Below are 12,388 nucleotides of genomic sequence, written 5' to 3' on the forward strand. Positions count from 1 at the left end.
TCTTTTTAATTTGACAATGATTTTTTTTTCATATCACAATCTATATTAAAAATAAAAATGAGAAATCTTGCAATATCCACACTGGCCACTGGGGCTTTTTTAGACTCCAGTGGTTTCAGTAAGCAACAGATGTGCATTATGTTATTCTTGTGACAACTTTCCTTCACCACTGTCATAAACATTGCACATTGGCTAATGCTGTGACCAGCCTGGTAGTCATTAGACCTGTGTAAGTTATCAAGTAGTACTCATTATTTTAGACTCTGGTCACATCAATTTTGATCAATGTCAAACATAACCGTAATACAGACCAGGCAACCATATTTATATAGTTTGTCTTTTATTGAATATGTTTACAAGTTCAACCGAGGGATGGCAAAGGTTTAACAGCCTGATAACATAATTTGGAGATTCCGAATAAACTTTATACGGATCAAAAAAAAAATTTACACATCAATGGCAGACAGATCATGTTCATGTGATCAATGAAGTCCCAGTGCTTAGAACCACATACCGAAGGAATATCAATGTCCATCAATTTTAGCATACAAGTTTTAGGGTATATTCACATTAAAAAAAAATCCATGCACAAGGTACAGAAACAAATCCCTTTCTGATGTATGAACTGTATTTCTTGGTTGTAGAAAGTTGGGCAATAAATGTGCCACATTACAAAATATCCTTAAGAATAAATTCATCAGATTATTACAACATAATCTGCAGCCTGTCAATTCCCCCTAAGGCTTCTTTCATACGAGTGTATTTTTCATCCGTATCGCATCCATTTTATACAGATTGAAATAGGCTGCTAATGTGAACCAATTAAGCTATTCTCATGAATGTTTTTTCACCTCTGTGTTTCTGAAATATTGCATGTGCTATTTTGTTCTGTTTTACAAATAGGATATGCCAGCTAAAGTTTTTGGCGTGTGCATAAATTATGGATGAATCACTATTTGATCAGTTTTGCATGCATATTCGATTAATATTTCATCAGTCTTCAATCAGTAGTTGCATTTATTAATATTATTTTGTAGTGGCAAAAACAGATAACAAAATAATAATAAATGTGAATACAGATGTAAAAACTGATCAAATTCCTATGCATTCAATTTCATTACATGTTGATCTTGCAGGTCCATATTACAGACAGGACCGTATATGCCACTAGGCACTGAAGGTCCAGTGCCCAAAATTATAGAGAAGCTACCTGCCTTAGTCACACTGACTGGGTGCAAGTAAAGGAATTACACAGAGAATATGTATATACAGTATATATATATATATATATATATATATATATATATATATATATATATATGTATCACACACACACACACATTATACATACACACACATACTCACACACAGCGGGTGAATTAAGTATTGAACATGTCACCAATTTTCTAAGTGAATATATTTCTAAAGGTGCTCTAGACATGAAATTCTCACCAGATGTCGGTAACAACCCATCCAATCCACACAGGCAAAAAAATTAAACTATAGATGTCCATAAATTATGTCTAATAATGAGAAATGACACAGGGAAAAAGTATTGAACACGCTTACTGAAATTTAATTAATACTTCGTACAAAGTCCTTTGTTGGTGATGACAGCTTAAAGAAGCCCACTGTATAGAGAAACTAGTCGCATGCATTGCTCAGGTGTGATTTTGACTCATTCTTCCACACAAATACTATTCAAATCCTGAAGTTCTATGAGCTCCTTCTCTGAACTATGACCTTTAGTTCCTTCCATAAATTTTCTATTGGATTCAAGTCAGGTGATTGGCTGGGCCATTCCAGCAGCTTTATTTTCTCTTACTCTGAAACCAATTGAGAGCTTACTTAGCTGTGTGTTTGGGATCATTGTCTTGCTGAAATGTCCACCCTCATTTCATCTTCATCATCCTGGTAGATGGCAGCAGATTTTTATCAAGAATGTCTCAGTACATTTGTCCATTTGACCCACCTTCAATCATATGAAGTTTGCCAGTATTGTATACTGAAAAACAGCCCCACATCATGATGTTCCCACCCCCAAGCGTCACTGTTGATATGGTGTTTTAACATGGTGTGTATTATGGCATCTAAAGAGTTCAATTTTGGTCTCATGTGACCAGACTATATTCTCCTAGCATTTCACAGATTTGTCTAAATGTTATTGAGAAAACTTTAAACTTGTTTGAACATGCTTTTTGTTCAGCAATGGAGTCTTGTGTGGTGAGCATACATACAGGCCGTGGAAGTTGATTGCATTACTTATTGTTTTCTTTGAAACAATTGTCCCTGCTGATTCCAGGTCTTTCTGTAGGTTTCCACAGGTGGTCCTTAGCTCTTGGACAACTCTTCTGATAATTCTTTTCACTTCTCTATCTGAAATCTTGCGGAGAGCACCTGATCATGGCTGGTTTATGGTGAAATGATGTTCTTTCCACTTCCGGATTATGGCCCCAACAGTGCTCACTGGAATCTTCAGTAGTTTAGAAATTCTTCTGTATCCAATGCCATCAGTATGTTTTGCAATAATAAGGTTGCAAAGGTCTTGAGGCAACTTACTGGTTTTACCCATCATGAGATGTTTCTTTTGTGGCACCTTGGTAATGAGACACCTTTTTAAAGGCCATTAGTTGAACCACATTAAATTATTTTTCACTAAGTGTCAGGATTGCTTTCTAATTACTGATAGATTTCAGCTGGTGTCATGACTTTACATGGCTTTTTGCATTTCCCTTTCTTCACTTCATTCAATAATTTTTTCCTGTGTAATTTCTCATTATTACACATAATTTAATGTATGGACATCTATGGTTTTATTTCTTTGCCTGTGTGGATTGGATGGGTTGTTACCGACATCTGGTGAGAATTTCATGTCAAGAGCCTATACATTTATTTAGAAAATTGGTGACGTGTTCAATACTTATTTCACTATGTATATATGGTATATACATACAAAAGACGTCTTAATATGGGAGGGAACAGACAGTCAAATTAACAAAGCTGACGGGGGCATCTAGGGTTACCAGAAGGCTGTTAAAGAACCGGTCAAGCTAATATTACTGGCCTAAAGTTGGTTCCGGTGCTTTTCCTGCTTTGGTGTTTTACTGAGCTGTGAGACAATAGGAGCTGAAGACTAAACTGCTACCTCTACTGTAGGCAGGGCCGGAATTACACATTTCTATGCCCTAAGCCAATGCACATAATTCTGTGCCCCCCTCCCCTTAAAAAGTTGATTAAAATTTATTGATTTGAAAGTTGTCACGCCCACTTAAACGAATTTCACCATCACATGCCTTATCAGATTAAAGTTTCTTGAGAATCAAATGCTTTTCATCACGCTCATACTTTTTTCAGAAATGTTGAGAGCTTTTTCCTCATATAAATCAAACTATTCTCGCAGTTCTATCAAAAACTTTACTAGTGATTGGAGAACTTAAGCAACTTCCAAAGCATCAATTTCCACCTTTTGTACATACTAGTTCGCTTGGTGTAACCTCAGCAGCACCGTTCCCCAAAACTGTACTATGAACGTTGTTTCAATTCTTTGTAGCTTGACGAGTATACCCCTAGCTTATGCTCAAGTTCCTGATTTTTGGGTTTTGTCACTTTTAATGTATTTTAGAGCATCTATGATGGCAGTAGATATGTAGAAGTCAAGTGATATGAGCATAATGAATCACTATTGTAACAGCAAACCTGGAATTTTCCTTTAACACGTGGTTTACGCTGAGGGTGTGAGACAGAAAGCGCAAATGCTCTTTACCTGTAACTGAGCAAAACAGCCAAGCTGTAGAGATGGGCAATATATAAATGTACCCCTCAATTTACTTTATGTATATGGATGTAAATTTAAAAACCATAATTTTATATGGCCTTTTTAAATTAATAAAAAACATTTTTATTAAAACATTTGGTTATTTCTTCTGTATATACGCCCCCCCTGACTACTACGCCACAGGCCATGGCCTAGGTTAGCCATATGGGAAATCTGATCCTGACTGTGGGACACAGGTGGAAGTGGAGCAGTTAGGGAGGGGTGAGGGCTGTCTCTGTTTCAGTCTCTTCACCAACATTCATCATTGTGGAGCCAATAGCTTTACCCTGTCTGAGAAGCTGATGGCAGCAATAAGTGTATGTTTACACTACATTTTTTTCTGCAAGCCAAAAAAGATGAGTTTTTTAAGTGGAAACCGCTTCAGGAAGCACTGGCATTTTTTTGTCCTGAGGTTTATTTGTTTTTGTTTTTTCAATTTCATCAATGTTTTCCTGAAACGTTTTCTCGGGTGTTTTCTGTTAATGCTTTTTAGCTTTATTTTGCGGGTTTTTTAGCTAACAGTTAATCATAACTGATAGTTTTAACTCTTATCTTTTCCTTTACGATTGCTCCAAAGCAAGCAAATCATGATGATAATCGTGTAAATGTGCCTTTAAAAAGGAGTTTTCTGGGATTGTTGGGACAGACCATCAAGATCAGATTGGTGGTTCGTGACGGTCCAACTCTTGAACGCCGACGATCAGCTGTTTGAAGGATCTGTGTGACATGTCAGTAGGGATTGGAGGATCAGCATTGCAGCATCTTCAATATTTAGATCATGCCATCTACTAGTGCATGGTTTACTTAGTAGCAGTAGAGCAAGCAGGCGGCATTATACAATTTATTTCAATAATCTGCCCTGATGCTACTAAGGAGACAGGGGGCAGGTAGACGGCACAATGACACATTGATTATTTAAAATGTATTTACAATGGTCCCTATAGTGGACAGATGCCTCGACATTCATCCCGACTGTGCATACTTTCGGGCTCAAACCTCCTGTGACAATGGCATAAAACGTAGTGGGGTCCGAGCCTAAGTGATAGGAAACTCAAAGAAAAGCCGGGATGAAATTGAAAGTTCTAGCATTTGCTCTGTGTATCTGAAGTCAGGTCAAAGATGGTGAGAGCATAGATGGAGTACTTCTGCTAATCACATTCCATTCGAAAGGTTTTCATGGTGACTTGTCAGATGATATTATTGGTACCCCCAAGGCTTTGAGATCTGTTCTTGCCATCTGAGGGGGTTATATTTATTTTCAGCACAGCACCGCTGAGGATGGCAGTACAGTTATCTGTAAATAGCCTAAGTGCAAAATTATTAGGCATTGACAAGTTTTACAATAGACAGTTAACACTTGCATGCGCTCTGGTCACATGACTGCGCACCTCTGCTTTGGCAAATGGATGTAGCTTCTATATTCTGCGAGCTCCGTCAGGTAACTGTGTGAAGGCCACTTGTGTTTTTCCACAAATTCCAGTTCCTCAGCTGGAAGAAGCGAAAAAGAAAAGTCTAAGATTACACAGGAGATTTACCGTACACATGTCACAATAGTTATTTGTGGCTGCAGTCGCACAAATAATAAATGGTTAATATACGGTAATCCCCACGTCATACACATACATTTTTTGTGTCTTATTTTGCTTGTAAAACACCCTATGATTTTAATGCCCTTTTCTAAGCTTGCTTTGGGTGGTGTTTTTTATTCAGGCATTTATTCCATGCCACACCTAGAACATGGTTTATTTTGAATGAAAAAAATAAACAAAGCCCCGTAACCCAAAAACACACCAAAAGTAAATAAAAAGCACAAAAATGCACTGTGTTTTAAATTGCTATAATGATTTAAAGGGGTTGTCCACTACTCGGACAACCCCTTCTTAATGACTTCATTCTCCCATGTAAAACTGACTTTCTGAGGGAGAGAGAGCAGGAGATGTTCTGACTTCTTCTGAATGTCAGTTTTGATTGTAGGAAGTCAGAGTGAAGCGGCCGCTGATTAGATGCAGGGCTCTCGTGACATAATGCCACAGTCGCCAACAATGGAGGTAGGTAAAGACTGTTTTTACTTTACATGAAGGAATGTAGGAATTGAGAAAGGGTTGTCCAAGTAGTAAATAACTCTTTTAACCCTCATTGAAACGTCCGTATTTCACCTATGTGTTCTGTGTTTTCAACAGATAGATCATGAACCCATTATACTCTATGAGTCATGGATCAGACTTATTATTTGTATTCTTATACCACGATGTGAGCACTGTGAGGATTCACAAGTCTGCATTCACATAGAGCGACTGCACACTTTCGTGATAAACCTGAAAAATCTGTTTAAAGTCAATGACCATGTTAGTGCAAAGGTCCAAATCCCGTTTTTCTTTTTTAACAATACAATTTTTATTAAGGATTTTAACATATCATAATGCATAATAGATATATAAGTACAACATATTAAAGGAGCTATAAGGAGGGGCTGAATGTATACCAACTTAAACCAAGCTCAAATTCTGTGTTTTTTCTTTGTATATTTGTATATTTTGCATTCTGTGCAAGCCAGGGTGTGGCCTCCGTTCCTAGAGCTGGATAATACATTTAAGGCTTTAAATGAGAAGGTGTGTCCAAACTTTTGGTCTGTACTGTACATGATGAACAAATGTCAAAATGAGACCTAAGATACACTTTTTTGAGTACAATTAAATTTAGACTAATATACTATTCATTTGCACCAAATAGAATAAATGTCTATACCTCACTAGACACTTTTCACAAATGTCTAGAAAAGGGGTCATGGATTTGACAAGCCAAAAAAAAATGTGCTAGATTTATTGTTGGCATGCACTAGTCTCTATTCACAAATTTATGGTCCTACAGTATGTAATCCAACTACAACTTGAGGTAAGAAAAGGTAAATGTGTCAGTTACAGAAATGTCAGCAAAAAATCGGAATCAAGCCATAGTTATATACCCCACCTTCAAATCCATGTGTTTGGTTCAAGTTTTCTATCATTATCACTAATTATGTGTCAATTCTAGAACAAGTTACCTGAAAGGTCTTGGAACTCTTGCTTTTGACTGAAGATCATGTAATGTGTGGCAAGAAAGTAAAGTAGCCATGTGTAAAGACTTTCTGAGTTATGAAACTGTCAAACAAAACCAAATCAATATTAAAAGAAGTAAGCTATACCGAACATATACGGTACGTATAGTCACAGGCAATCTCTACACACAACAATCATTGATATTTAAGCTTTGTGATACTGATCGTGATTATTACTCTACGGCTCCAATTGTATGAAACCGTAAAAAGGCACATACCGCCATATTTCTTCAATTTCAAAAATATGTTTTATATTTATAAAAGGAATTGAAAGCTTTATTGCTGAGTAAGGCACCATGCAGGGCACCATACAAACGGTTCCCAAGTTAAAAAAACACACAAACAAATACCTTAGGGTATACATTGTTTTACTGGATGCATCCATATGGAACAGTGTAGCAGACACTATGTCATATAACAAATAAGGGTATACAGAAGCATATCAACAAATGGAAGCCAAAAGGACACTCTTTGGACATTTTCAGGTGACAGGGGCTTATGGATACATTGCTTCAGGAGACCTGCTCTACATACATCTTTTATTCTTCACCCACACAGTCTATAGAGATACATTGGGGAATTTCCACCTTTATCTCTTTTTTGGGGGGGGATTTATTACTCCCATTGATGAAAAGTGACATATAGGAAATGGGTCTACAACTTTTCTATAACTTTCTTCAACCATGTCTGTGCTATTATCTATTTTTCTTTAGACCACTTGTAAAAATACAGATTTTTTTTTCCTGGTGCTAGAAGCTGCTTATTTGAAATCAATAGTAATGCGCAAAGATTTACACATTCATGTGATTTGGCAGAACAAAATTTGCTTTATGTCCTGCCAGGAAATGGAGACAGTAGAATATACAATGAATAAATAACCCCGATGCATCACTTTCCATGACACTGCCTATCTGCTGTTTGTTTGTACTGGAAGCAATCATAATGACAAGTTTTACTAGCAGATCTTGAGAATCCTGAAACTGCTGCAGAAAATGTTATTAAACAGCTGAGCGATTTCCTAAGGTGATGTGCACACATTGAGTATGATGAGTTTTTTTACCTCAGTATTTGTAAGCCAAAACCAGGAGAGTACCAATCAGAAGAAAAGTATAATAGAAACACGTCACCACTTCTGTATTTATCACCCACTCCTGGTTTTCTCTTACAAATACGGAGGTAAAAAACTCCTGGCCTAACACCCAAGGCCACGTGCACATGTTCAGTATTTTTGTGAATATTTTACCTCAGTATTTGTAAACCAAAACCAGGAGTGGAGGTTTTGGGAGTTTACCATACAATCCGCACAAAAGGAAAACCTCTGCACTCCTTTGTAATGGGATCGTTTTTAACATCAGTGTATGGGCACCTGACGTCTTTTTCAGGCAGATTACGAGTGGAAGCCATCAAAAAAAGTACCACAAAACTGCTGCAAAAAATTAACATAATGCCCAGCAATGTAAAAACATCATAGCTATGCACATGTTCAGGCTTTTGTTATTTCTTTTAACCGCTTCGGTTACGGAAACGGTGATGCAGGGCGGCTTCTGCTAGGAAACCGCTTATTGCTAGTTAAAGTTTAAATTATAGACAAAAAGACATAGGCAGAGAAGCCGACACAAAGATGATGGCATAACCGCAAGCAAAGCCACTTTAGGAAAAAGATCAACAGCTTTGCCTAAGAAAAACTTGGTGAGTACCCCCAGCATTTTAAAGACGCCATGCGCACATACCCTGAGACTCCTATTGGACAGAGTAATATGGTGCACAATCTGTGTAAAAAAATCACTCATGTGAATTGTGCTATCGACTATTTTAATCTGTTGTGCACATGGACAACTGAAAAATTGGTTGTGCAAATAAACCCTGAAGCAAAATATGTTAGCCTCCGTGTAATAAACTAAAGGGGCACATTGGATTATAAGGTGTTTGGGGATTAAAAGGTTAAAGTTTAGTGTGACCAACACTGTTTGTGTTTCTGAGTTTCTTCAAGGGTTTTAGTGGGTTATCTAGTCTCTAGGCAGATAAGGAACACCTGCAGGATTTTCCAGCCAGAATCTGGGAATCCCAGAATTGGTGGATAAGCTGGAAGGAGGCGGTGATCTTTCCTATTTAACCCCTTCCTGATGGCCAGCAAAGGAGCATTGCTAACCTGAAGTTTGAAGGTCAGGATGGATGTGCTGCTGAACCAGCTGATGGAGAGAGCCTGGAGGAGAAGAGAGGCTGAGACGCTGTCTGGAGAACCTACCGATGCCCACTATGACAGACGACCCCAGAGTGCTGCTGCCCGGTCCCACGCCTGATGACATTGGACCCAAGATGAAGCAAGTACCTCCAATGGACGTCCCACAGGCAGAGTAAGGAGACCACTGACATCCTATTCCCCCCGCTGCTGGAGAAGCATCACCGTAGAAGAGGAGCAGCATCGGAAAGGATGTCTGCGTCCACGCTCAGCCCCGAAGTGACGAGGAGCCGCCAATCATCGGGCAGAAGTCCCGCCCGTCGACACCGCAATTCCCCAAGCCCGGCAACAGGAAACCGTTGCTGGGGCAACGGGGACACTGGATCACTGCCAGAGGCCAGGCTGGACCTGCAGCTTCGGTGAGTGAAGGTCCGGCCTGGCAATACATGTCCAGGAGAGGTGATGAAGATGGAGCACAGCATAGAAAAGGCTCGTCTCCTGCAGGGGCCCCTAGTTGCTGTGCCGCAGCAAGGCAGGCTGGCTCTGACCGGGGTCATGCCCCAGAGCTGCTGGTCAAGTTCCAGAAGAGGCTGCCGCAGCGTCAGAGTGAGAGGACAGTACAGGACAGGGTAAGATAACTTCAGGGCTTGCCCCTGGTTGTATTAATGATATCAATAATCCAGTATTACAAGATGTATATAAATACATTGATAGTGCCTTTGCTAGGTCTGTCCCTAGCAACGCTAGCAATGTGGTAAATGATAGTTAGTATGCTAGTTTATCCTGGCTTTTGATGATAGTTTAGTTACCATTTAAAATGTTATTATTATTTATATAACACCATTGATTCCATGGTGCTGTATATGAGAAGGGGTTACATACAAAATACAGATATGACTTACAGTAACAAATAAACGATGATAGACTGGTACAGAGGGAAGAGGACCCTGCCCTTGCGGGCTTACATTCTATAGGATGGTGGGGAAGGAGACAGTAGGTGGGGGTTTCAGCAGCTCTGGTGTTGGTGAGGTTCAGGTTTGGTGTTGGCAAGGCAGCAGCTCCAGTGGTGTTGAGGAGGCAGCGAGGTCATGGCAGGCTGTAAGCTTTCTTGAAGAGATGGGTTTTCATGTTCCGTCTGAAGGATCCGAATGTGGTGGATAGTCGAACGTGCTGGGGCACAGAATTCCAGATATTCGGCAGAAGTCTTGGAGGTGACCGGGCGAGGTGGTTGAATGAGTAATTGTGGAGGAAAGAAGGAAGTCTTGGGAGGACCGGAGATTATGTGAGGGAAAATATCAGGAGATTAGTTCAGAGATGTACGGAGGAGAGAGGTTATGGATGGCTTTGTAGGTCAGTGTTAGAAGTTTGAATTGGATATGCTGGGGAAATGGGAGCCAGTGAAGAGATTTGCAGAGGGGAGAAGCGGAGGAGAAACAAGGAGAGAGATGAATTAGTGGGGCAGCAGAGTTAAGAATGGACTGGAGAGGTGCGAGAGTGTTAGCAGGTAGGCCACAGAGGAGGATGTTGCAGTAGTCCAGGTGGGAGATGATGAGGGCATGCACAAGCATTTTAGTAGATTGAAGGTTGAGGAAAGGAGGGATTCTGGAAATATTTTTGAGCTGAAGGTGACAGGAAAAAAAAAGAGCTTGGATGTGCGGTTTAAAGGACAGGGCAGAGTCAAGGGTTACTCCATGGCAGCGGATGTCCAGTACAGGGGAAAGCATGATGTCGTTTATTGTGATAGATAGATCAGGTAGGCAAGATACGTGAGATGGAGGAAAGATGATGAGCTCAGTTAAATCCACATTGAGGAAGCGAGAGGAGAAGAAGGAGGATATGGCTGATAGACACTCTGGGATTCTGGACAGCAGTGAGGTGACATCTGGCCAGAGAGGTAGATCTGAGTGTCATCAGCGTATAGGTGATACTGTAAGCCATGTGAATTTATGAGATGTCCCAGGCCAAGGGTATAGATGGAGAAGAGTAGGGGTCCTAGGACAGAGCTTTAAGGGACACCAACAGAGAAAGGGCGGGATAAGGAGGTGGAGTGGGAGACGCTAAATGTGCGGTTGGAAAGGTATGAGGAGATCCAAAATAGGGCAAGGTCTTTGATGCCAAAGGAAGAGAGGATCTATAGTAGGAGGCAGTGGTCAACTGTGTCAAAGGCAGAGGACAGGTCTAGAAGGAGGAGTATAGAGAATTGTCTGTTAGCTTTGGCTGTAAGTAGGTCGTTAGTAATTTTGATCAGGGGCCTTTTAGTGGAATAATGGGGACAGAAACCAGATTGTAGGTTGTCGAAGAGCAAGTTAGATGAGAGATGGGAAGAAAGTTTAGCGTGAACATACTGCTCAAGGAGTTTGGAAGCAAATGGGAGCAGCGATATGGGGCGATAGCTTGACATAGCGGTCGGGTCGAGGGATGGCTTTTTGAGGATATGAGTAATTGTGGCATGTTTTAAAGCAGAAGGGAAGGTACCAGAGGTTAGTGATAGGTTGAAGAGGTGGGTTAGGGCCTGGATAAGTGTGGTAGTGAGGTTGGGAAGGAGGTGGGATGGGATCGAGTGCACAAATGGTGAGGTGTGATTTGGAGAGGAGGTGAGTAAGCTCTCCTTCAGTGATGTTGGAGAGGGATGTTATAGGGGGAAGGGTATTGGTCTAGTAGACAAAGGGGTTGTGGTGGTTGAACAATAAAGACTTGCCTTGTTTGGTTGATCTTATTTTTGAAGTGTGTGGCAAAGTCCTCAGCAGAGATGAGGGGGGGTCGGAGGGGGCAGTTGAAAGTGTTGAATAACTGTTTGAGTATTGTAGGATAAGGAAGATATGAGGGTTGTGAAGTAGGCCTGTTTAGCAGAGGTAAGGGCTGATTTGAAAGTGAGTCTTGCTTGTTTGAATGCAGTGAAGTCATCTTGCAAATGTGTTTTCTTCCATTGCCACTCCACAACCCTGGACACTTGCCAAAGTTTTATAGTGAGGTTATTGTGCCAGGGTTGTCTATTGATTCATCGCACTCTGCCATGCACGAGAGGGGCGTCCCCATTAGCTGATGCGAGAGTAGCATTGTAGAAGGAGTGGAGTGAGGATATGGATGCAAGTGGTAGAGTAGAGTCAGAGAGTGTGTGATTGTCTAGATGTGCAAGGTGTCTGCGGGGGTGTGCTAGTTGCTGGACATGGGTGACAGGAGAGGAGGGCAGGGATGAGAAAGTGAGTAGATGGTGGTCAGATAGTGGGAGAGGGGAGGTTGTGAAGTTAGATAGGGAGCAGAGACAGGTGAATATAAGGTCTAATATATGTCTGTCTGTGTG

At 40.5% G+C, this 12,388-nt stretch overlaps 1 protein-coding gene across 1 annotated transcript in view; it reads right to left on the reverse strand.

Moving 5' to 3' along the window:
* Positions 1-323: 323 nt before the first annotated feature.
* Positions 324-12,388, reverse strand: part of RHOBTB3 (Rho related BTB domain containing 3) — a 121,576-nt gene continuing 109,511 nt past the window's right edge. Inside the window, exons 11-12 of the mRNA XM_073678284.1 lie at positions 6,855-6,951; positions 324-5,302 (exon numbers count right to left, since the gene is read on the reverse strand). Of these exons, the coding sequence (XP_073534385.1) occupies positions 5,187-5,302; positions 6,855-6,951 (213 nt within the window). The 3' untranslated portion in view covers positions 324-5,186. The remainder of the gene's footprint in view (positions 5,303-6,854; positions 6,952-12,388) is intronic.

This window comes from Phyllobates terribilis, unplaced genomic scaffold (genome assembly GCF_046119375.1).
Source record: "Phyllobates terribilis strain yellow unplaced genomic scaffold, ASM4611937v1 Scaffold_1__5_contigs__length_1240528914, whole genome shotgun sequence".
NCBI lineage: Eukaryota > Metazoa > Chordata > Amphibia > Anura > Dendrobatidae > Phyllobates > Phyllobates terribilis.